At 41.7% G+C, this 27,181-nt stretch overlaps 1 protein-coding gene across 2 annotated transcripts in view; it reads right to left on the bottom strand.

Annotated features, from left to right (window-relative positions):
* Window positions 1–19,826: 19,826 nt before the first annotated feature.
* Window positions 19,827–27,181, bottom strand: part of syne3 (spectrin repeat containing, nuclear envelope family member 3) — a 54,634-nt gene continuing 47,279 nt past the window's right edge. The window contains exons 16-18 of one of the 2 annotated variants that reach the window (XM_026151942.2): window positions 26,004–26,189; window positions 25,102–25,152; window positions 19,827–20,803 (exon numbers count right to left, since the gene is read on the bottom strand). In XM_026151942.2, coding sequence (XP_026007727.2) covers window positions 20,618–20,803; window positions 25,102–25,152; window positions 26,004–26,189 — 423 coding nt within the window. In that variant the 3' untranslated portion in view covers window positions 19,827–20,617. The remainder of the gene's footprint in view (window positions 20,804–25,101; window positions 25,153–26,003; window positions 26,190–27,181) is intronic. The other variant, XM_026151943.2, reaches the window with a different exon arrangement.

Genomic DNA, 27,181 nt, shown 5'->3' with positions numbered 1-27,181 from the left:
GCTGCAACTGTTTATGGGGAAGACAGCAAAATGCTGCAAAAGAGAGGTAGCTGTGCAGAGACTTAACCCTCATTATGAACGGGCTGCATTGTGGGAAGATAGAGGAAACAAAGTTGATAAATTGATATATATAAATGACCCCGGAGGAGCCTGGAGGTTCTCAAACAAGGAACTGTCACATTTCCTCACATGACTCCAAGAGATACTAAGCCTGCCCAAAATGGTTAGAATAATATGATATTTGTGTCAGTGTGTTTCCAACCCAGTCTTATGTGGTAAAATAGCTACAAAAGTGCAGTTTATTTATCTGTCCTGGAAACTAAGATACAGTATTTCAGGTGGAAGGATGCTTGCCAGCACCACAGTTTTTACAGACTTCTCTGAGGGGAGTCGTCTCCCAGGAAACAAGGAAACCAGAGCTTTAGAGAAAGCAGTGACACTCCAAAATAACCAAACAGGGAAGGAAACAGACTAACTCTAAGAGGCTTTTCTCTCACTGGCTACACATAGAGAAGTGTTATGGGAATTCAATGAACATAGATGCCATAAAGATCTGCTATGTGCAATTCCCCCCCAAATTAAGAGCACAATACTAGATAGTGAAAACACCATGCTTAGAATAGATGCTGACTGGTTTAATTTCAGCTTGAATAGAACATGGGATGGCTATAGCTGAATTCAGTGAGAAAGAACCATTAAAAGGTTGATTTTTAGAGCGTTTCTTAAGGAAAATACTAAAACATATGACATAATTACCAAATTCCAACTTGAAAATACCACTTATATCAACATCCAAGTCAGTTAAAGAGCAGTTAAAGAGCTGCTAATGCTATTGCAATTCAAGATTGTAGACCTAACAGACTTCTGTAAGTGCTGTAAAGGCTATGCATATAAAATTTAAGCCCATGCTTATTATTTCGAGATTTGTTTTTAAAAAGAGACATATAATGTTGAATGAGTAAATATTTCTGCAGTCTTTACAGGAACATGATGTCATTTACTGAGAAACATTTGACTGTGACAGAACTGGCAGAGCTGGCAGTGAAGACAGGAACAACAGGAAGTGAGCCACAGCTCTTCACTTTATGATCTATCTGATTTATCTAGTCACTTGTTAAACTTGCTCAGTGACAGGCAGACAAGGCCTCATTAAGAGTTGAATTAGAGTCAGAATGCTTCTGTAAAACAAAGATTTCTGCCGTTGATTTGAATACATTTATGAGGTTGTCCAGAACCTTTCATTAGTTCATTTGGTTGTGCTTATTGAATAAAGCTCATAGCAAAATGTGCTATTTTTATATACTTTAAATAGATCTGAGATCAAACACACTGACATGTATAAAACACAAATTGGTGTGAAATGAATCAGCTGTAATTGTCATGGTCTCCGTGCCTGCCCGGTCGGCCCCACAAGGCTACAATTGCTGTTTCTGTTCTCTCCCTCTCTGCCTGGGCGGAGCTCACTGTGGGCTCCCGCCCTTGGCCCACACACACACCTGACAACACTCACCCATCATCACCGGGAGCACTATTTGAGGCTGGAACACAGATCCTCTCGTCACTGGATGATTGTACCCCTAACGTTAGTGTTCTCACAGCTCTTGTGCTTCATATTCGTGATTTGTGATTAGTTGGTGACCTGCCTTCTCGTCTGCCTCAGATCTTCCCCCCCCCCCCCCCCCCCCCCCCCCCCGGACCTGCGACCTCCCTGCTGCGGGAACGTGTGTGAGTGTGAGCGAAGAAGACGAGAGCGAGTTACCCTGTGATTCCCCCGGAGTTTTGGATCCCTTCACTGTACATATATTGCACTGGCACTGTAAATAAACTACACCTTGGAGATACCTTACCGCTCTGCGTTTGAATCCCTGTACCAAATCGTGACAGTAATGGTGCTTTGCTTTTGTTTTTAAGGTGTTAGCTTTTACTTTCAGACACCAGAGACGAGTTTAGTTTTCTTCTGGCTGAGAAACAAGCTAAAAGGGCAGCACCTACTAGTGCTGTGCAAAACTGCACATTTTGGTATTGATCTGATACCAAGTAAATTAGAGCAGTATTACCACCCATATGGAAAAGATATATATAAATCTTATAAAGTTTGTATCTGTCTTGTGTGAAACTTGTATGAAAACCATACAAGAGTGAAAACAGATATAAGATCCCTTGAAAAATTGTATAATGAAACTTGTATGTTTTGGATACTTACTAAAACAATATATGAAAGTAATAAGAAAGTGGCCACTTTCATGAGTAAATCATCTAAGTTTTTACTATTTCTTTTCCATATGGGCAGTACCGATACCTTTAACCTATAAAGGGACCTTATGTAGGGGAGAGCAGTGTTTCATGAATTATAAGCTGAATCATCGTACATTTGCCACATCTTAACACATTTCAATAAACACCAGCATAACAGTGTTGTTATTTTAACTATTTTTTACTTTTTGAAGGACTTTGGGTCTACTTCTGTTGTTTAAATGTGCTCTAGGCTATGAAGAATTGACGTGGTGATATCTGCAAGAAGATGAATGGATATTTGTTCATTAAAAAAAAAGATTTAAAAAATGTATTTAACATGGTTCAGTGGGATAAAGTAGGGTTACACTGTAAAAAAATGTAATATAAAAATATTTTACAGTGTATTTTACAGTTTTGTACTGTTCTTCTAGAATAGCATTAAATTTACATAAATAGACTGATTTTACATTTCAAATGTAAATTAATGTAAAATCACTGTAAATGTAATAAAACATAATTTTCTTGTTTTTTTTTTTAAATGTATTTGTCTGTACATATGCATATTTAGATTGTTAAAATATATTCACAAATGTATCATAATTTCACAAATATTTGTCCGTTATTTGAAAGATTGAACTGTTAAATTCAAATGTAATGATATGGAAAAATATATAAAATCATTCTTAGAAACTTTTTTTTACATCAAATAATTGTTATTATCATTGCTATTTAGGGCAATCATGGCTCAAGAGTTGGCAGTTCGCCTTGTAATCACAAGGTTGCTGGTTCGAGCCCAGCTCGGACACTCTCAGTCGTTGTGTCCTTGGGCAAGACACTTCACCTACCACCTACTGGTGATGGCCAGAGGGGAATTATAAAGTGGAATTGTAAAGCGCTTTGAGGGTCTCAAAGAGCGCTATATGAATGCAATCCATTATTATTTAAACCAACTGTTAACTGTATATTTCTGTACATTGAAGTATTATTATTCATATTGCCGCATTCATTGACCTTGTTTATAGGTAATTTCATTGTTTAGTCACATTAAACTGTTCCTAATTTAATGTTTAAAAGCGCTTGAAAAAGGCAAAATCCCATGTAAAATTAGGGCAACAAACTGTATTGTCATTACTGAAAATAACCGTATTTTCATGTGAACGTTATTTTCTGTTATTTTCTGGTATTATTTTGGCGCCCCAGCTGCTGGAATATTACTGTTTTTTTAGGATTTTTTTTTTACGGTTTAGGTTAACTGGTGATCCTAAATTGCCCATGGGTGTGAATGTTAGTGATGTGTCGGTCGCGAACGAAACGGTTCTTAGAGCCAACTCTTTGAAGTGAACGACGCGAGCCGGCTCCTTATTGGGAGCCATGGGTTGTTTTTTTTTCTTTCTCGCTCTCTCGCACTTTTTTTCCGCTTCACTCCGCACGCGAGCCTTGTGCTTTATGCTGGGAAGAGGGGGGAGGGGCGGTAGTTACACTCGTAGTAGCACAGGAACAGAGCGGGCGGGAGAGAGAGAGAAAGAGAGCCAGGGACAACAACGTCACATTAGAAAGGTGATCATCCACAACTATTTTCAGTTGCGGATGATAAAGGATTCAGAAAGTTTATTCATACAGGCCCATATGACAGAGAATGTGCCTCTTCTTTTTGTTTTCATATTTTAATTTATATTTAATTGTGTTGTGGTTTGCAGTGTTTTGTGTTGTTTCACTTAAATATTGTTTAAAAGGAATAAGCTGAAAATTTAAATAGTTACAAGTTGAAATGTAAATAGCTGTTTTTTGTATTATATGATTTATTTATTACATTTTATGTGAAGTGAATAAATAAAAGTATATTTACGGTGGCCCCTAGAGACAAAGCACATACAAACTCCAAAACACGTACAAACTCTGAAGCTGTACAAACCCCAAAACACGTAAAAACTCAGAAGCACGTACAAAACACAACAGAAGTGCTCCAGGATGCTAGGGGCAGTGTTGAGCTTTTGTTACCTAGTAGCTACACAAGCCAGGAAATACCAACAACTGGATTTGGTGTGTGGTAGTAACAGGTAAATGTTCCTTTTGTGCATAATTTTATATTGTTGTTAATAATAAATTAATTAAAGCAACAAAGCAACCTGAAGAGCCGGTTGGGAGCCGAAAGACCCGGCTCTTTTTAGTGAGAGTGAGCGGTAGAGTGAGAGGAAGGCAGAACATCTAGTGTAGTGAAAGAAGAAGTAGAAACTGTAGTAGTTCAACTGGAGAAATGTTGCCAATTAACATTACATCTTGCATGTCTTCAATTTGTGGATGAAAAACCAGAGTACCCAGAGCATATTTAATATAGTATAGCCAGAGTCATGTAATATCTTGTAGTATGAATTCAATGAAGGTGTCTTAGTACACTTCTCAAATATATGTTCAAGTAAAAGATCAATGATGTTATAACGAGCTAAGATCAAAAGGTTCATCCCATCCCCAAACACTTCTCATCTTCACAGGAAATATCGACACACTGCCACAAACATGAAGACGCTCCTTCATTTATGCAGCATAACCTCCCTCTCACAGGCCTCTGTGTGACTACCTGGATCCACAAGACTAAATATAGCCAGTAAACACACACGTGCTCTGAAAGCACACGCATTTAGATAAAGGACAGATGTCAGATTTTTAATAAGTATTGAGTTTTTGGTCTTATTTTCATTTACGGCATTTTTGTCTTTGTCTTTCTTACTATTGATCTTTTCATCACATTTCTGTGTTTCATAGTCTTTGGTTGCAGCTGAAGTGTTAAAATGAAGTCATGAGGTCAAGGAAAATTGTGAGAGAAAATTAAGGAGTTACAAAATACTTTAAATACAAAATACTGTTCTCAGTTAGGTATTCATGCAAGATCCTATTCCATTTACGACCAGATTGTTTTAACCCATACAAGGATTTTTGTAATCTACAAACTAAACCTTCCCCCTTTTCATAACCTTCTGGCTGGTTAATGTAGACTTCATAACCAATGGGAGCGTGTAAATACGCAGTCTTCACATCCATTTGATGGCGTAACAGGTTCTCCTGCGCTACTTTCTGTAACAGAACTCTTATGTGGGTTAAGTTAGCTGTTGGTGGGAATGTCTCCCCACAATCTATCCACATCTTTTGACTGTAACCCTTGGCTACGAATCTTGCCTTGTATTTGTCAGTTCCTTCAATGTCACTCTTAAAGCATCTGTTCCGTGTTATAGCTGCAGTTTGAATGGAATTTTGGTAGCTGGCTCTCAATTAGCATGCACTTGCCCATTTCAAAAAGAGTACGCCACCTGCTCTTGGCTGTACCGTTCTGATGGGGTGAGTACGGGGCTGATGTCTCATGCTTAATGCCATTTTTTTTTAACAGGGTTTGGAAATCTCTGCATGTGAACTCTGTCCCATTGTCTGATCTGATGCATTTTACATTGCCATATGGTGCAACATCCGCTAGAAATTTCTCTGTTGCCTGTAGCGTATCAGTTTTTGTCTTCAGGAAATATACAAACACTGAGTTTGAATAATCATCAGTGAATAACTGTACATATTTGTACCCGTCAATAGATTCAGTGGCTATCAGACTGCTAAATCTGTGTGTACCATCTGTAAAGGAGCCTTTGCTCTTGTATCAGGATCTCTATTTCGGGTTTGTGCAAACTTTCCCTGGATACACACTTCACATTCCTGGTCAGGTCTATCGGTTCTCCCCTTAATCTGCATACCATTAACCACACCCTGCAATCTTACTACATCTTCGTAGTTGCAATTACCTAATATCTCATGCCATGCCTGTATGTCATGACACGTGTTACACTTACAGTATCATTACCCTCAACTTCAGTCTGCAAATAGTACAACTTGCCATACACATGAATGTTAAAGTTAGTACCGTCTTTGTGGGTAAACATGTCCTGCCCTTGTGACTGTTGCTCCTAATGCAGTGGCTGACTTTACTGAGAATATGTCCTGGAATAAACGGCGCATCTTTAAGCGTTGCTTTGTGTCATTGGCCTGTATTGTCAATCAGGAACACCTCTGCATCCCCCCTCTGTTGGGTGATGCCTCCGCACTGGGTAACGTCTGCCAGTTCCACGCTGTGTGACTCCGGTCTGAACGCATCGTCAAAGCTCTTGAATTTGGCGATGTCATTAAGTAGGCGATGTCACCAACAGGCCTTTCTCCTCAATGCTGTATGCTGACCAGAGATGGGCAAGTAACGCGTTACAAGTTACTTGTAACGCGTTACTTGTAATGTGTTACTGTAATCCGATTACTTTTTTCAAGTAACGAGTAAAGTAAGGGATTACTATTGCAAAAACGGTAATTAGATTACCGTTACTTTCCCGTAGGAACGCTGCGTTACTGCGTTACTAAAACCATGATTTTTTTGCGAGATTGTCTCATGACAGTGACGTAAGCGAGAGCGACATTCGTGACAACAGCTGTGTGCAGATTAACAATGGGTAATATCTCGAGTGCGGGAGAGAGTATGAGCGTGCAGCGTTTAAAGCGTGGAAGTGCTGACCTTACTTTGAGTTTCATTCCATAAAAAGTGACAAAAACATTAGTGTCCGTTGTGCGTGGGAAGAAAACTTCTTTTTACACCGAAAAAAACCCCTAAACTTCCAAGCAAGCACCGAGTAGCTACGACGTAATGGGAAACTCACAGAGAAATTCGCGGATTCTTCCACTGACCGCGGCACACCTGCACCAGGGTAAACCTCCGCCTACCTCACTCCTGCTTTATGGGTGAAAATAGACCAAAAGGACCGCTGAGTCTTTGACTTTATTTATTTGTTTTACTTGCATCTATTTGAAAGAGTGAGTGTAAACACACACAAAAAAAATTATTTCATGTGCTGGAATGTGCAGAAAATAGGTTTATATGTTAAACTAATTTCTTCCAGTCAGAGAATGTTGCAGATAATTAAATGTTTGCTTGATGCATAAAGTTAAAAGATTAAAACTAATAAAACAAGTTTTAAAAAGGGACTTTTTTATTTGTTTACATTTTGTATGATGGATTATGCAGAAAAAGTAGAATTGGGCTGAAAGATCTATCGCTTTATCACCTATTCAGGTTGTAAATCGTGTTTTTAAAAAGTAATTAAGTAACTAAGTAATTAATTACTTTTGAAAATAAGTAATCAGTAAAGTAACGGGATTACTTTTTTGGGGAAGTAATCAGTAATTAGTTACTGATTACTTTTTTTTTTTTTTTTTTTAAATGACATCAGAAACAGCAGTATGCGACATTACGTGATGGCAGAGCTTCAGTTCATCCTTTGTCTTTTTTTTTTTTTTTTTTTTTTTTTTTTTAATAAATAGGACAGGGGGAATGAATGAGAGAAAGAGGGGGAGAGAAAGAAAGAAAACCAAAGGGGAGAAGAGACGGTGAGAAGGGGGGGGAAGAGAGAGAGAAAAAAAAAACAAAAAAAAAACTCCTGGGTCACCTGTATGGAGAAAAAAAAAAACAAACAAAAAAAACAAACAGAGGAGACAGCAAACAACAAAGAGCAACATAATAATAGAGAAAACAAAGCACCATCACAATAAACTAGCTAGCCATAGATATCAATATTTACTAAATAATAAACGATATTGTGCAGCACGCAAGATAGACAGCGCACAGTGTGCTTTGAGGTAGCAGCCAAGAAAGCTTTAGTCCGCGTCTGTGAATACCCATGTGTGCATACCTGTGTGGATCAGCATGCTTGCATTCCAAAGGTTTCTCCATGTAATGATCTGCTAGGGAGTGTGGGGGGGCCACAGCCCCGTCCTCCGGGGTGTGAAGCGGGTATGGAGGAGATCAAAACTCCAGACATCCAGAGGCCCCCAGAACACAAGAGACCATGGAAGACCAACAGAGGGGCAGCCGCGCCACTGTTCCAGTAAGAGCTGAGGAGAGTCCCAGATGAGGGCTCGCCCAGCAGCCGCGGAGCAGAAGTCAGGGGGAGTTGCAGTGACGCGCCCGTGAGCTCCGCCGGCCCCCAGCTGCGCCTGAGTGACCGAGCCCCAGGCCGAGAGGCCGGGGGCACCCCACCCCCGAAGGGGCCCGAGCGAGCCCCAGGCCCCAGGCCCCGACAAGCGGCCGCCAAGGAGTGAGCCGGTGTGTACCCGGACGCCCACCCCCAGACACAAAGAACCACCAACACACCGACACCTGAGGGAGTCCGCCACCGGCAGGGGAAGTGGTGGTGGGTGGAGATAGGCCTCCAAACCTTGGAGGGCCTGAGGTGTCCCCAGAGAGGTGGCGTCTGATACCCAACCTGACATATAGACACAGACATACAGGCACACACAGATACAAAACATCCATTCCCACCCTCATGCTCTCATATGCACTCACTCCACACTCAACCAACGTGGAGACAGACATAAAGAGACGCTGTACACACAATCACACTCCCCAAGCGTACTCTACAAACCGGGTCTAGGTACCCTTGCCCCTGGAGGGGGGAATTGCACCCAGACCCAGGTGGCTGATTACTTTTTTCAAGTAACTTGACCAACACTGATGCTGACTATTGGACTTTGATGTCTGCACCCTTAATCCTGAAGGCATAATCCGGCGTTTCTGCTTTGGATCCGTTGCCACTCTCATCTGCAACCTTCCGCGCGCCATCTTGTTTGTCTTTATGTCTACATGTGGTACCACTGTGTGTGTTGCTTTTGCAATGACTGCACCACGTCCTCCACGTGGAGCACACTTTTGCTCGGTGGCCTTTCCACACTTGAAACACACAATGTCCACATCACTCTCGTATCTGCATTCTGTGCTTGATCTCGTGTGCTCACGCCCGTTTCTTACTCCTGTTTTCATTACATTGTCGCTACACTCCGATGCGCTTGTCTTTTCGGTGTCTTCAAAACTTCGTAGCTTTGTTTTGAACTCAGCAAATGTCATATCTTCCTTATTGTGGGTCATGTGTATTGCAAATGGTTTAAAACTTTCAGGTAGTCCCTTTAAAACCATAGCAATCAGTAATCCATCACCTAAAGTCTCACCCGTGTTGCGCAGCGCTGTAATGGCGGCCTCGGCTCTGATGACATAGTCTGTGACATTCTCTTCCCTCTTTTTCTGATGGGATGTCAGCGTGGTGTACAGGTTGATGGTTCGGGGCTTCCCCTTTCCAGCGTAGTAGTCCCTCAATATTTTTAATGCTTTTCTCCCATTATCAGGGGCATCTCTCATAATCAGTGAGAGGCTTTTATTGTCCAAAAATTGGATTAACTCGGCGTAAGCGTCGGCGTTCTTCTTACCATCTGCCGCTACTTCAGCCTCACTGTTCGGTTCCTTCAGAACAGTGTCTTTTAATCCCAACAAGTGCAAATATCCTAGCACCTTAGTTTCCCAAAGTTCATATTTGGTCTCATCTCCGTCAAACATAAGTTGAGGCAGCCTGCTTGCTCCTCGTTGATCCATGTTGCTATTTACCCGTTAGCCTGCTATCCATTGCGGCTCCGGATCTTCATAAGAAAAAACTCCTCTTCGAGTCAGCCCTGGGCCCATAACCTGTTGAGACTGTGTTGAGTATTGCAGCATTGACAGCGATCAACTCAAAGGAAAATGACGACGGAGGCAAAAATGTCCTTAATATTTTGGGAACTTTATTCCACCTTAACACGCGGCAAAACCTTTACTCACGGGTGCCATTTTTGTTTTGGTATACTTTCTTTTCAGGGGCGTGATGACTCAGCATACGTGCCCTTACAGTGAAAACAGTGCCTCCTTGTGGTGACAACTAAAATATTGTATCTGTTAAACAACAGTAACCATAATAGTAACATTAATCGTCTCCGTCCTTTTCTCTCCCCACATGCCGCTGCCATTCTTGTCCATAGCCTTGTTACTTCCCGGATTGATTATTGTAATTCACTTCTTTCTGGTCTTACCCAAAAATCCATCCACAAGCTCCAACGCGTCCAGAACTCTGCTGCCCGTATTATCACCAGGACCCCTTCTATCCACCACATCACTCCTGTCCTGCAGGAGTTTCATTGGCTCCCGGTCAAATATCGTATCAATTTCAAAATACTCTTGTACACATTTAAGGCTATTCATCATCTCTCTCCTCCATATCTCTCTGATCTGGTTCAGATCACCGCCCCATCTCGGTGTCTTCTTCCCTTTCTCTCTCTGTCCCCTCTCCCCGTCTTGCCACCATGGGGAGCAGGGCTTTCAGCTGCTCTGCTCCTCAACTCTGGAATTCCCTACCTTCTGATTTAAGAAACATCTCTTCCTTCTCTCTCTTTAAGTCCCAGCTCAAAACTCACTTGTTCAAAATAGCTTATCCCACATAACCTCTCCACTCTGCTATTTTAAATTTGTTTCATGTCTTATGCTTTTATGATTGTGTAAACTGCTTGCTTTTATGTTGCTTTTATTATTTTACTGTGTACAGTGTAAATAGTAAATGGCCTGCATTTGTAAAGCGCTTTTCTAGTCCTAAGGACCCCAAAGCGCTTTACACTACATTCAGTCATTCACCCATTCACACACACACATTCACACACTGGTGATGGCAGCTACATTGCAGCCACAGCTGCCCTGGGGCGCACTGACAGAGGCGAGGCTGCCGGACACTGGCGCCACCGGGCCCTCTGACCACCACCAGTGTCCTTGAGTGTTCTGAAAGGCGCTTTCAAATAAAATGTATTATTATTATTATTATTATTATTATTATTATTATTATTACAATGCAGTTCAACACATTTTATAACAGGAGTACACACGATGTATATCTTAACAGACTGTTGTTTCTATTTACTTAGCTGATTGGTTCTTACCATAATATGAATTCTAACAGTTGTCAAATATGGCTGTCAGCTGTGTACCAACCTGACTTCTGCACAACACAACTGATGGTCCCAACCCCATTAAGAAGGCAAGAAATTCCACCAATGAACCCTGACAGCCACACCTGTGAAGGGAAACCATCTCAGGTGACTACTTCATGAAGCTCATTGAAAGAAAGCCAAGGGTTTGCAACGCTGTCAACAAAGCAAAGGGTGGCTACTTACAGGAATCTGAAATATAGGACATATTTAAAGTCATTTACAATTCGGCAATTTGTCAAAAAATATATACCTTGAAAGGTATTTCATATATGACGCTAAAATTTCATCATAACTGGTCACATTTTCAACCATATTGTAATTTTCACCATTATGCAAATTGGAGACAGTCAAGCAGAAGGCTGGGTTTATTTAAGACAGACTGACTATATCTGTGTGTATGTATAGCAAACTATAGTTGTGAAAGTTAGACACTAGAAAAGGTTTTTAAAAGGGTGAGCATCCAGCACATTTATAAATCTGGAAGCTTCTTTCAGCAAGGCTGCTCTGATTTTTCTGCATGTGATTTGGCAGCAGGAGCAAGAGTACCAGATTGCAGAACAGCTCGGTGAGCCATCTGGGAGGGTGAGGTGAGAGCAGCGTAGGAGGCTTCATACACAAAGAGCAAAAAAAATGACACAGATGTGCATGTTAGATGACAAAAACAGCAACAGTGATGTGAGAAACACCAGTTTTAGATCAGGTTGAACTGTATTTAACATTTAAATTTAAAATAATTGATTACACGGCAGCGCGCAGTAGAAGTGCTGTAACTAAGTTTAAGAATATAATTCACCCACTGTTATCATCTTCAATGCCCTGTACCAACACACAGCAGAGCAGCTACCGACAAGCTACTCCAACAACAGAGGTCGATTATTTTGTTAATCATTTTTAACTCTTTACTACGTATGACTGTGCATGCTGTAGCTCCTGTGATAAAGAGAGCCTCAAATAAGAATTACTTAACTCCCTGGTATAATTCTCAAACACTTACCTTAAAGTAGATAACTTGTAAGCTGGAGAGGAAATGACGTGTCAAAAATTTAGAAGAACATCATTTAGCCTGGAGAAATAGTTTGCTGCTTTACAGTGGGGCAAAAAAGTATTTAGTCAGCCACTGATTGTGCAAGTTCCCCCACTTAAAATGATGACAGAGGTCAGTAATTTGCACCAGAGGTACACTTCAACTGTGAGAGACAGAATGTGAAAAAAAAATCCATGAATCCACATGGTAGGATTTGTAAAGAATTTATTGGTAAATCAGGGTGGAAAATAAGTATTTGGTCACCTCAAACAAGGAAAATCTCTGGCTCTCACAGACCTGTAACGTCCTCTGTAAGACGCTTTTCTGTCCCCCACTCGTTACCTGTATGAATGGCACCTGTTTGAACTCATCATCTGTATAAAAGACACCTGTCCACAGCCTCAAACAGTCAGACTCCAAACTCCGCCATGGCCAAGACCAAAGAGCTTTCGAAGGACACCAGGAAAAGTATTGTAGACCTGCACCAGACTGGGAAGAGTGAATCTACAATAGGCAAGCAGCTTGGTGTGAAAAAAATCAACTGTGGGAGCAATCATCAGAAAATGGAAGACATACAAGACCACTGATAATCTCCCTCGATCTGGGGCTCCACGCAAGATCTCATCCCGTGGGGTCAAAATGATCATGAGAACGGTGAGCAAAGATCCCAGAACCACACGGGGGGACCTGGTGAATGACCTGCAGAGAGCTGGGACCAAAGTAACAAAGGTCACCATCAGTAACACACTACAACGGCAGGGAATCAAATCCCGCAGTGCCAGACGTGTTCCGCTGCTGAAGCCAGTGCATGTCCAGGCCCGTCTGAAGTTTGCCAGAGAGCACATGGATGATACAGCAGAGGATTGGGAGAATGTCATGTGGTCAGATGAAACCAAAGTAGAACTTTTTGGTATAAACTCAACTCGTCGTGTTTGGAGGAAGAAGAATACTGAGTTGCATCCCAAGAACACCATACCTACTGTGAAGCATGGGGGTGGAAACATCATGCTATGGGGCTGTTTTTCTGCCAAGGGGACAGGACGACTGATCCGTGTTAAGGACAGAATGAATGGGGCCATGTATCGTGAGATTTTGAGCCAAAACCTCCTTCCATCAGTGAGAACTTTGAAGATGAAACGAGGCTGGGTCTTCCAACATGACAATGGTCCAAAACACACCGCCCGGGCAACAAAGGAGTGGCTCCGTAAGAAGCATTTGAAAGTCCTGGAGTGGCCTAGCCAGTCTCCAGACCTCAACCCCATAGAAAATCTGTGGCGGGAGTTGAAAGTCCGTGTTGCTCGGCGACAGCCCCAAAACATCACTGCTCTCGAGAAGATCTGCATGGAGGAATGGGCCAAAATACCAGCTACTGTGTGTGCAAACCTGGTAAAGACCTATAGTAAACGTTTGACCTCTGTTATTGCCAACAAAGGTTATGTTACAAAGTATTGAGTTGTATTATTGTTATTGACCAAATACTTATTTTCCACCCTGATTTACCAATAAATTCTTTACAAATCCTACCATGTGGATTCATGGATTTTTTTTTTTTTCACATTCCGTCTCTCACAGTTGAAGTGTACCTCTGGTGCAAATTACTGACCTCTGTCATCATTTTAAGTGGGGGAACTTGCACAATCGGTGGCTGACTAAATACTTTTTTGCCCCACTGTATAGGAAAGCCCTCAATAAAGCTAGAACATTTTACCCCATCACTGATTGAAGAAAATAAGAACAACCCTAGGTTTCTCTTCAGCACTGTAGCCAGGCTGACAAAAAGTCAAGGTGCTGTTTACAAGTAATGTTAACGTTAACTAGTAATAACTATATCACAAATAAAATTTTAACCATTAGAGAAAAATTTCAATTACATTTTCAATACAATTTTATTTGTACAGTGCCAAATCACAACAACAGTTGCATCAAGGAGCTTTATATTGTAAGGTAGACCCTACAATAATAAATAGAGAGAAAAACCCAACAATCATATGACCCCCCTATGAGCAGCACTTTGGCGACAGTGGGAAGAAACCTCCAGCAGAACCAGGCTCAGGGAGGGGCGGGGCCATCTGCCACGACTGGTTGGGGTGAGAGAAGGAAGACAGGATAAAGACATGCTGTGGAAGAGAGACAGAGATTAATAACAAGTATGATTCAATGCAGAGAGGTCTATTAACACATAGTGAGTGAGAAAGGTGACTGAAGAAGAAAAACTCAATGCATCATGGGAATCCCCCAACAGCCTACACCTATTGCATATAAATAAGGGAGGATTCAGGGTCACCTGAGCCAGCCCTAACTATATGCTTTAGCAAAACGGAAAGTTTTAAGGAAAGAAAAGTTTTTATCTTAAGAATAGAGATAGTGTCTGTCTCCTGAATCCAAACTGGAAGCTGGTTCCACAGAAGAGGGGCCTGAAAACTGAACCATTCTACTTTTAAATACTCTAGGAACAACAAGTAGGCCTGCAGTGCGAAAGCGAAGTGCTCTAATAGGGTGATATGGTACTACAAGGTCATTAAGATAAGATGGGGCCTGATTATTTAAGACCTTGTATGTGAGGAGCAGGATTTTGAATTCAATTCTGGATTTAACAGGAAGCCAATGAAGGGAAGCCAAAACAGGAGAAATCTGCTCTCTCTTTCTAGTCCCTGTCAGGACTCTTGCTGCAGCATTTTGGACTAACATTATCTACAGCTACAGTTTGAGTAGTAGTAGTTCAACCATTACTTACAAAAACATCTGGAGACCCAGTGGTCTTAGCTAATTATAGGCCAATCTCCTTCCTTCCTTTCATATCAAACATCCTTGAAAGAGTAGTTGTCAAACAGCTAACAGATCATCTGCAGAGGCTTATTTGAAGAGTTTCAGTCAGGTTTCAGAGCTCATCACAGCACAGAAACAGCTTTAGTGAAGGTTACAAATGATCTTCTTATGGCCTCTGACAGTGGACTCATCTCTGTGCTTGTCCTGCTAGACCTCAGTGCAGCGTTCGATACTGTCGACCATAATATCCTATTAGAGCCATTAGAACATGCTGTAGGTATTACAGGTACTGCACTGCAGTGGTTTGTATCATATCTATCTAATAGACTCCAGTTTGTGCATGTAAATGGAGAGTCCTCTTCACACAGTAAAGTTAATTATGGTGTTCCACAGGGTTCAGTGCTAGGACCAATTCTGTTTACATTATACATGCTTCCCTTAGGCAGCATCATTAGAAGACATAGCATACATTTTCACTGCTATGCTGATGACACCCAGCTCTATCTGTCCATGAAGCCAGATAACACACACCAATGAGTTAAACTGCAGGAATGTCTTAAAGACATAAAGACCTGGATGGCCGCTAACTTTCTGCTTCTTAATTCAGATAAAACTGAGGTTATTGTACTCGGCCCTGAAAATCTTAGAAATATGGTATCTAAGCAGATTCTTCCTCTGGATGGCATTACCTTGGCCTCCAGTAACGCTGTGAGGAACCTTGGAGTCATTTTTGACCAGGACATGTCCTTCAATGCACATATTAAACAAATATGTAAGACTGCTTTCTTCCATTTGTGCATCATCTCTAAAGTTAGAAATATTGTCATGGCTACTGGACGGACTCACGCGCAGACAGTTCTTTCTTTCAGAACAAAAGGAGATTATTTATTTACAACAGGGATCACCTCAGTGCTATATATGTACAGTGAGTTGGGAGGGGGGGGGGGGGGGGGGTCCAGGGCTCCAGGGAGAGAGAGAGGGGGGGGGGAGGGAAATCCACACACGCTTCCTCTTCCACTCAGTCACCGCCACAGCTCCTCCGCACACACGCACTCCTCTTTGGCCGCACTCGCTCTGAAACTCCACACACGCTGCCACACCCAGGCAGGTCCCATGATTTGGTCCAGAAGATGGATATCTACACACAGAATTCAACGTTAGTTCCACAGCAAAATACACACAGGGGATTCTTTTGATAATGCCGAGAGCATGAACTCAGGAGGTTCAATGTTCCAACGATGAGCTGCTCTGTGCCACTGCCTTAAATAGCAGCTGGGGAAATCAGCCAGATCAGCAGCAGGTGGAGACAATCACACAGGTGCATGGGCCAAGAGCGAGAGCCTGTAACGAGCTCCACCCAGGCAGAGAGGAGGAGGAGAGACAAAGAAAACAAAAAATCGGCCACGGCCATCTGTTATGGCCTATGGATCATTTGAATTTAAAGGGCTGTAAAGCGAGATACCACCGGGTGATCCGGGCTTTGGGCTTTGAGAAAACGTCCCCCTGCCCTGTGTTTGAGGCGTCCGTCTGCAGGATGAATGGGAGGGGAAAGTTAGGTGTGTGGAACAGTGGCTCCCCACAGAGAGCCTTTTTCACCTGCACATTTGCCACTCTGTCCACTGGACCAGATCTGGGGTGTCCTTTCAGGTGAGATCGGTCAAGGGCCTGATTGGGTCCGAAAACCGGAGAAGAACCGGAGATAGTAACCAGCCAACCCCAGAAACGTCTCACCTCCTTTTTAATCTTTGGGAGTAGGCAGGATGCAGTACCTGCTGTTTTCTACATCTGTGGACACACCTGTCCGTCTCTCAGTGGTACCCCAGATACTGTACCTCCCTCCATCCAACTGCACACTTCTTTGGGTTGGCCTCATGGATTTTAGAACCGTGGCCACCCGCTGCACATGCTCTGCCCAGGTGTCACTGTGGATGATCACGTCATCCAGGTAGGTGGCCACATATGCAACGTGTGGCTGCAGCACCTCATGAGGCGCTGGAAAGTGGCTGGGGCTCCGAACAAGCCGAAGTGTGACAAATGGTCAAACTTCAACCCGTACGAAGTGGAGAAGGCTGTCTTTTCCTTGGACTCTGCAGACAAGTGAATCTGCCAGTAACCATTAGTTAAATCCAGTGCAGTGAAAAATTAAGCTGTGCCTAACCAGTCCAGGAGCTCGTCCATCTGGAGCATGGGGTAGGCATAAAATCGTGACACTTCATTTAACTTGAGGTAGTCGACACAGAACCATTTAGACCCATCTTTCTTCATAACTAAAACTATGGGGCTACAGCAAGCACTGTGCAACTCTTCTATAACTCCCATTTTCAGCATTTCAGTCAATTCTTTCTGAACAATTTGTCAAATTAGGGCCTTGGGGAAGAAGAGTGGAGGTAAATGGATTAGTGTACGCTCTGCAGTGGCAGGCCCAGGAGGCTTCCTCCTCAGTGCTGGCACAGGAGGTGGTTACGGCTCATCACTCCCTCTGGCCAGGCAGCCAGGTGATCGTTCACAAGGGTAACCGTGGCTTCCAAGCTCACCGGTCTGTGGCAATGGAGCCAGCGCACTGTTTCCCTGGGCAGGCCATCCACAAACTGTTCTCGGACCACCATTGCCAGCACGCATCCGTTCCCCTCCAGTGTGATTACTTCACCTCCCTGGCACCATCCCACCACACCCCTGCGACATCCTGTCTTCCTTCTCTCACCCTAACCGGTCGCGGCAGTTGGCCGCCCCTCCCTGAGCCTGGATCTGCTGGAGGTTTTTCCCGGTCAAAAGGGAGTTTTTCCTTCCCACTGTCACCAAAGTGCTTGCTCATAGGGGGTCATATGATTGTTGGGTTTTTCTCTGTATATCTCTTATGTAGGCTCTACCTTACAATACGCCTTGATGCAACTGTTGTTGTGATTTGGCGCTGTATAAATTAAACCCCATTTAATTATCCAATCCTCTTATGTTCACGTCAGTGGAAAAATACAGGCACTTTGTTGGTAGCATTAATCAAATATTCAACCCAATACAAAAAAAAAAAAAAACAACCAAACCACACAATGATTCCTCACAAAATATTTAATAACAGAATAAAAAACCGGTTAAATACAAGCACTGTCGAATAATATGAAGCACTTCTTCCTTCACTATTCTATAATGTAACAATATGTAAATCCTACATGTCAGAGTTTACCTGCATCTTCACAATGAATACATCCATCTGAGGAAAGTTTGCATAACATATATTCTACCCTCTCTGTTGCTGAAAGACCAGCTGTGCTCAAGAGATGCAAGTCATTGGACATGTTGCATAAATTATTAATAAATGCATACGGTTGGATTATGGGATTTGAGACAGGCATTGCATAGGCTTTTCTAAAGGGATACATGCATACATATCATAGGACTGAGTAGAACAGTGCAGCAAGGAGCAATGCCACACAAGTTATTCTTGATTCAGCATACAATGCAACACACATGATAGAAACACGTATGCGTTGTGTTACTATGTAACTCGTATACTGTATGCGTGGTGCCAAATACAGCCAATCCAATTTTTAAGGCTTTGTAACTGGATGCCTTTACTTTTATGTAGTACATATTTTCTTAATTTTTGTGTAAAGCTGCTACATGAAGCAAATATATTGTTGATCACTCAAATAAGTGACAGAAGAAAAAAAACAAATAAAAAACTCTGTCCATTGCTTTTGTTTAATCACCACTGATAAACCAGTGTGAACCACAGTGAAAGTTCAAACTTGACATTGTCAGGGGTGACACTGGGTTCATAGCATACCAGAAAAAGTAGGCCTTTGTGGCATGTGGCCCACATTTTTTTTCCAGGTTTCATAACCAAAAATATGTTATAAACACTAGATGACTCTGTACACACGGCGAGCCTCATATTGTAACCAGGTTCTTGTTGTAACCTTGATATGATAGTACATAAAGTAACAAATCACGAACTGAGATCAAGACTTTTCTATTGAAGTCAGAGGGGTATACAGTTTTACTGTTTAGTCAGGTTTCACCATTTATTTTTTAGAAATGTCAAATATGTTCAAAGTTGGACTAGAATGTACACTTTACACACTTCAGCAGTGCTTGCCACTTGATAAATGTAAATAAATTCTGAGAAATTACATAAAAATCTAAATCAGGAGAGAAGTGATTTCCAGCTCGATACGTCATTAAACATGAACACTTGGCCGGCAACAGGAATACCCATCCACCCTTTGGCACATTTTACTCTATTCTGACATCATCAGTGCACTGAGCTATAGACTCTTTTGTTCTTTATTACAAGCAACGCCCACTTCTTTGATCGACTGCAATGGCCTGCTCCCTCTCATTCTCAGTTATTTCAGATGCTGTCCTAAGAAACAGATAAGACAAATGGAACTAGATAAGCATAGCATGACCTGGAGACTTTTTAAGACAGTATTAAAGAGTCCATGTTCCTCCCCAGAAGTCAGAATACAAGGGCGGTCTAATCCAAACTACTGTATTTACTCCAACAGTGACCACATTTAGCTATTCTGCTTTTATGACAAATTAAGGGAATGCATTACTGTGAAAAGTGGCCATGACAGGTATCAGAGAGTCACCAGGAGCTTCTCCTTTACTCTTTACGTAGATGAGCAGAGCATCAGCATGATGATCAACACAGGAACTGTAGTCAGCTGCACTGATGATGTCACAACTTCAAAACACAAGCAAACAGTAAGCATATTGAAACGGAAAAAAAAAACCCAGACTGTCTGCAAATATAATAAAAATGTTCTAAGTGACGATAAAAGTCCTGGAGCTTCAGTGGACAAACCTCGAATTTGTTTACAGGGCTTTTTTTTTGTTAACTATAAAGGCTCTACTTTGAGCTTTTAATATTCCTGTTGACGTTGGCAACCATCAGAAATAAAGCTTTTAAATTGCGACAAGGGTTTATTTGAGGAAATATGGTAAGATATTTGTCATTTAAAATGTATAAATGCCAAAGTACCGTGTCTAGCATTGCTGCTATAGTCTTTGGTTTCAGCCTTCTTGTTCAACAATTCTATGTATGAACTGTGACTTTGGCTTATCATGTTGTAATTTCTAAATCTCTCTTTGGTGGATTTAAATGGTCAAACTAAAACAATTCCAGTCAGCTGATAATCAGTCTCCAATCAAACAAGCACTGATCCACGTCTCCTCAAATTTTCAAAGTAAGAAAATTAGATTTATGTGAGTCTGGTAAAAATGATACTAAATGAAAAAAAATAAATAAAAGAATCGAACGAATCTAAAAGTCCCAAGCTCAAACTCAAAAGCATGTCAGGACTTGTATTTTATAGATGTTAAGCTTTCTCCTGTCTTCATTGACACTTCACATCTGTAAATGATAAGATTAAGAATGACTGATGTGCCAATTAATACTTCTAATGGTGATGGGCAGTTTTACACATGGTTAAGAGATCATGGTTTCATATAGTGAAAAAACCTTAGAAGACATTTAACCATGCAGTGCAGAATGCAAAATGTTGTTTGCATACACACGATGCTCTAGGTTGCACTATTCTTTTAGACTAGATCTGTCACAGAGAGATATGCACTGCAGACTTTAGACTGATCTGAAGTTTGGGTAGACCAGCTCTGTGGTTCTAGTACAGTTACATATGATCTTCAATCACAGGGGAATGCCGGGTCTTAGGTAATCAAGTCAACATTTCCTACATAATCCACAGCCCATCATAGAGTTTTCTGTTGTCAGGAAATCTCCTATGTGGGTGGAGGTCCTTCGTAGCGGAGCATGATGTTGAAGGATCGGGCAAAGTTGTTAGAGAGAGAGCAGCTATTGCCTTCATCCATGAGGGGCAGCAAGAAGGCCAGGAGCAGCAGAGCGAGGAAGAGGAGCCACAGAGGAAGAGCCAACCGACAAACCCGCTGCAGCAGTCCAGGTTTCTGCTGATGAAGAAGTAATACAGGGTTACTGGAACACATAGTTAATCAAACAAATGAATCCCCATTGACACATGTTAAAATGACCAACTATACAGCACTAAAAAGTGTGCTTGCTGCCCAGCATAAATAATGCTTCTGGCCTATTCTTAATTAATCCATTTGGAACTCTCAGAGCTTAAAGTTGGGTTACTTTGACTGAAAAAAGCAGTTGTAGCTAGTTGCTAATAGCAATGTCCCATGCAATTGCATTGCTGGTGCCTCTGTAATGGAGCAATAGCATGTCCAAGTCTACCCGTAAATTTTGGTGAAATTCTAATATTTCTTCTTTTTAACTTTGTTAGGCAGCACATTTGCAGTTCATGAATACTGCTTGCTAACCAAGCTACCCAAGGCTGCTAGCAATACTTGATAACAACACTGCACCATCAGTCATCATGCCTGGTTAAAAATAAACAAAAACAATATAAAAAAAAAAGTCGATATCACAGCAATCAAAACCATGTTTTATTCATCTCTACAGTGTTTTTATTAGCATCTATAACGTGAATGACAACAATGATATAGTTCTGTGATCATTCATCAGCTCTTAAAAAGAGAAAACCTGTTCAACAAGGAAATCTGCACCATTGCAAGCAGAAAGCAGAAGACAGCTCAGTCACACAGTCAGAAACAACACATACCAGAGCAAAATGACTCAGCTCAGGCCTCTGCCTCTTTTTTCTCAGACTTGTTATTCTGTGAATCATGTTTACCGCCTACATCCATCTTTCACCTTCTGAACACTGTATCACCAGCCTCACTGGTGGCAATGTGAAAACAACAAAACTGAGGTCTACACAGTGTAATACCAGGAAAAAGGCAGAAAAATATTTAAGATGCTTTGTATTGGTGTGTAGTACAAATAAAACTTCCCAAAATACACCATTGTTGTACTTCCTCACGTCAGATCTCTGTGCACTTTACTAATAACAATACATACAGATGGCTGAGGGACAAATTGATAGAAAACGCATTAATGAACTGGAATGAAGTCTTTGATAATGATGATGATTATGAGAATATGCACAATGCCTAATGAGCCACAATGGTTTTGTGTCGGGCATCATTGTGTTGTGTTTAGATTCACATTTTATGGTTTTTACTCAATGAAATATTTGTCAATGGAAAAATAGTGTATAGATTATGGTCACTAGTTACCATTTTTTCAACTTTCTGGAAAAAAACCAACCCTCAAATAACAGCAGCTCCTTCAGGACAATAACTGCAACTGAGTAAATGTAATAGCACTGCAGCTGTCTGAAAGGCTTTTCCAATATGTGGCTATTACTGTTAAAAAAGATATTTGGACGTTTCTTTGGTCCACTCTTCTTTACAATGTTGTAGCACTCCACCAACCAGGACTGTATTGTTGCCAGTGCTAAGCCACTCCCCAGTAAAAGACATATGACAGCCTATTTGTCAGAAGGACTCTCAAAGCACGAGAAACAAAATTCTCTGGTCTGATGAAACAAACATTGAACTCTTTGGCCTGAATGCCAAGCCCTCACCAACTCTAAAGAGCAGACCCCCTCCAACCCCCGACAGGGGCCTCAAACTTGCACAGGAGCTCAACAGCTTCTTTGCTTGATTTGAGACCACCCAACCCCCACTCCCCTTGCCCCCCACCTCCCCCTTCTCCCTCCAGAAGCATGAGGTCAGGAGGTGACTGAGAGCAGTGAACCCCAGGAGAGCTGCTGGCCCTGACAGCATCCCAGGAGCTGTGGTTAAAGCCTGCACGGACCAACCGGCAGGGGTCCTCACCAGGCTGTTCTACTTCTCCCTGACTCATGCTCGGGGCTGCGTTCTCAGACTCCTACTGTATGCCCTGTACACATATGACTGTACACCAACCCACCCAACCAATGTCATATCAACAAATATGCCGGTGACCACTGTGGTTGGGCTCATCTCTCATGGAGATGAGAGAGGGTACGGAGCAGATGAAGAGACCTTGTCCTGCTGGTGCTCAGAAAATAACCTGAAGCTGAATGTCCTCAACACAAAAGAACTCACAATGGACTTCAGGAGGTAAAAACAGGTCCACTCCACTCTCATTATAAATGGAAAACGAGTGGAATTTGTCTCCACCATCAGGTTTCTGGGCACCCACAACTCCACCAATCTCACCTGGACCCACAACAACAATGCCCTGGTAAAAAAGGCCCAGCAGCAGCTGCACTTCCTCCATGTCACGATGAACAATAACCTAGACCAGAAGCTGCTGCTGGCCTTCTATCGATCCTCAGTAGAGAGCGTTTTCTCCTAATTTCTGGGTGTTTGGTATGCAGAGGCCATAACTAACAACACAAAGGCTGTGTAGAGGGTAATTAACAGTGCCCCCCCCCCCCCCCAAAAAAAATCATAGACTGCCCTCTGCTGACCCCTGGAGGCCATTGTATGATTCTCCTGTCTCAGGAAAACCAGGGCTAAAGTTGACATCTTGCATCCTGCCCACCACCTGTTTGACCCGCTGCCCTCTGGTTGGCACCTCATGTCAATCAAGTCCCACACCTCCAGACTCACAAACGGCTTCTTCCCCTGGGCTATTTGGCTGTTACTAAACACTATCCCCTGACTTCCCACCCCCGCCTATTCACCTCACAAATCTGAGCCATGGTTAAGAGTAACCCCCATCACTCTGGCCGCTCACACATGGACTAAGTCTGTTCTTTGCACTACTTCCAAGCACTTTGCAACTTTTCTCTAATGTGTGCTTCTCTCTCTCTTTTGTATATTTCCCTCTCGATTGTATATATTTCTACTATTTGCTATTTATTCCAGCTGTCTACTATTTATTTTATTCCAACAGAGCTGGTTTGGGGCACCCACAATTTCGTTATACATGTACAATGACAATAAAGGGCTATTCTATTCTAGTCTATTCTATTGATCAGTGGCCACTGACCACTAATCAATGATCATTAATCAATGGTCATGAGAACTGGATGATCTTGGATTGTCTAAGAATTTCATCTCTGCTTTCCACAGATGATGTGGTTCTGTCGGCTTCATCGGGTCGTGACCTCCAGCTCGCACTGGAGTGGTTCCCCGTTGAGTGTGAAGCGGCAGAAATGTGAATCAGCAAGTCTGAGGCCATGATCCTCAGCCAGAAAAGGGTCAGAGACGAGTTGCTGCCCAAAGTATACCCCGTTTTTGTTTACAAGTGAGGCAGCAGGAGATTGAGAGGTAGATCACAATAGAGATGGTTCGGGCATCTGACAAGGATGCCTCCTGGTGAGGCGTTCTGGGCATGTCCCACTGGGAGGAGGCCCCGGGCAGACCCGGGACACACTGGACAGATTATATCTCACGCTGGCCTGGGCTTCTCTGCTCAGGGTGCTGCTCCCACGACCCAGCCCCAGATAGGCAGAAGGAGAAGGATAGATGGATGGATGGACTTTTGCACAATATACGATTTTAAATAATTATAACAAATAAAAATATTAAGTTGCAACTAAACGGAAAAGAATATAGGCCATTATCATAATTCAGAAAGAAACCTAAACAAGTAACAAACCAGAAAACAAAACAGCCTAAATGAAAGTTCTACCAGTCTCAGAGAAAATCTCCACCTTTGCAGGAAGTTTGTGCACGATTAAATAATTTTTCTTTAATTTTCTTTTAAATTGTAGCTGTCCAAGAGAGTCCAGGCTTTGTTGATGAATAAAGGTGGTCATTTATATTGCCACATATGCTGTTTTTTCATGTATATTTTAGTGAATATCCTTGCAAAATATAAACAAAAGCGGGTTACTCAAAAGCTTTGCACAGTACTCTCAATACAGTATATTCTAACAATGGCATTTCTGATTTCTATGACCTCTAAGCCAAAAATAAAAACATCCCTGAAATATTTCATATATTCACAACATTTTTTGAAATGATTTATGTTAGAAAAACAAACAAAAACAAACAAAATTCAAAATCAACAAAGTTAACTTTTTGTGACCAAGTAATATATCACATGATGCGCTCACCTGAACTGTTTTTTATACCCCAGCCTTAACAGTTACTTGATTTCAGCACAAAAATGTTGTTTTCTTGATTTAGTAACAAATCTTCATAATCACATTTTTCGTTTTAATCAGTTGTTAAATCTATTTAGAACAATTTACATGTACAAGCTGGAGTAGGTAGCCCACAGACTGTGATATTTTAATCTTCCAAGACTTCAACCAACTCTGTAACTAAAGTGAAAGAAATATTTTTTGACCGAGGATGCTTGTAGTTGTCATTTGAACATATCTGAACTCTGCTCTTACCTTTCGAGCTGGTGCTGCAATGGCTGCATCCTCCTGAGTGGCTGAGACTCTCTGCAGAGAAAAAAAACCTGCCCGTTATTTTACAGTGTTTTACCAGACTGTGCGCTGTGTCCTTTAGGATTATATGTTTTTATTTATATAAATGTTTTTATATAAACAGCCGTGTCTCAATACCTAGAGAACGTTGTTAAAATGCGTAACTTTAACATCATTACACAGTCCAGTGAAAAAGTAAGGGGACAAATCTCTTGTATGTCACATAAGTTAAGAAACCATCATAAAGACAGCAATAAATGTGAGACTAGCAAAGAACAGCAATAACAGATTGTTTAAAATCAAACAACTACATTTGGGCCCCGGATACCTGCTGTATGTATGCAGAAACCAGTCTGTTACTTTTTACCTCACCTTTCTCCTGTTATATGAAATATACTTTGTTTTTATTTACAAGATGGATGGATGCATAGTTAACACCATAAGATCCACATAGATTCCATCACAGGGAAAACACAAACATGCAAATGTTTCTAATTTGTTAACTAGATATGTCGAGTGTGATTCGGTTTGCAGACCTGAGTAATAAGTTTGCCCCAAGTGCTCTCACAACACATTACTGGTCCTCTTTGCTCTTTCTGGCTTGCCATGGTATGGCGCTTGCAAATCATTCTTATGCTGATGGATGCATCAGCATATTTGGCATGCAGACTAGAGCAGACAGGGGATTGTACCACTAACCTTCTGATTAATAGGCGACCTGCTCTACCGCCTGAGCTACAGCCACCTAGGTGAAGCCTCATCAATACACATCAATTAGACTTTTTCATTCTTACAGCAGAAGCCAAGAAAAATAGTTTCCTGCTAGTTTTGTCTCTATAATGTTCAGAAGTCAGCGGTCCTCTCACCTTGGAACTGATCCTGTTCCTCACATCTCCGACATCCTTGAGCTTAGACTTGTAAAGCATCCAGCGGTAGCGGAGGTCCTCCAGGCCGGCCTCTTCTTTTGGTCCAGTACCAGCCTCACTGCTCTGGCTATCCTGGATCAACAGCTGAAACTGCTTCTGACCCCAGGACAGGTCAGCTCTCAGAGACTGCAACAGGACACAGATTTGACTCACAGAACTAGTTTTAATAAAATAAACAGTACAGGCTTTTCCTGGTGTTTGGATTGCTACTTCTGAGGCGAAATGCAAGATTTAGAACAACAAAACTCAAATTTTAACCACAAGAGGTCAGTATAACAGTGTCTTTTAACTTGCTCTGCAGGCTGATCATTAAAAAAATCTGACTACAATCACTATGCAAAATAATCACTTTGACACGTGAACAATTGTTATGCAAGATTATACAAAGTTCTAAAACCATAGCCACTCAGCAGATGAAAAAAACCACGAGGTCTGGCTCAAGGTGAACCAGAGGTTCTGTTAGAGCTTCATTGTTATGGTAAATGTGGGTCTTCAGGCAAAACTGTTGCTGACATGTGGAATTCTTTCCCACAGTATCAGAGAGTGCAGTACTTTGAAAACATGCTGTAAAGATTCTGACTCTTGCATGGATAAAGAATGTGGGAGGACTGGTATTCACCCTGATGCAGGAAACTAGTATGGTTACTCCATTTTTTTCCTGTGACATGGCTTATACTGTTTTCTACATGGTCTAATCTACTCGTGTATTTACATATCAGGTTCCTTATTACAGCCTTACACACTATGATATGTCTATGCAGACATAAAAGAGTGTTGACACAAACAATAACATTGATGTGAAAGGCTCTTCTTTGCATTTTCAAACACTGGCTGGAAAACATCTGAGCTACACATGGGTACGGTGTTGTACCCATGAGACCTTCTCAAGAGAAACAACTGGAACCTTAATAAGTGAAATATGACGCCCTTAACAACCGGCTCTAGTAATAACTGACTGATAGCTAATATACCAGCAATAAATAACAGGCTTTAACACCCTCAGATTTAATGATGTAGTTCTAAGCGATATTCATTGTCAGCCTAATGTAGCACATCCCTCTCCTTTAATATCAGTTTCAGTCTGCATAATGTGCAGTCATTAGAAAACAAACTTGTTT

Source organism: Astatotilapia calliptera, chromosome 19 (genome assembly GCF_964374335.1).
Source record: "Astatotilapia calliptera chromosome 19, fAstCal68.1, whole genome shotgun sequence".
Taxonomy (NCBI): domain Eukaryota; kingdom Metazoa; phylum Chordata; class Actinopteri; order Cichliformes; family Cichlidae; genus Astatotilapia; species Astatotilapia calliptera.
The sequence above is the reverse complement of the archived record's forward strand: the minus strand, read 5'-3'. Positions and strand labels throughout refer to the sequence as shown.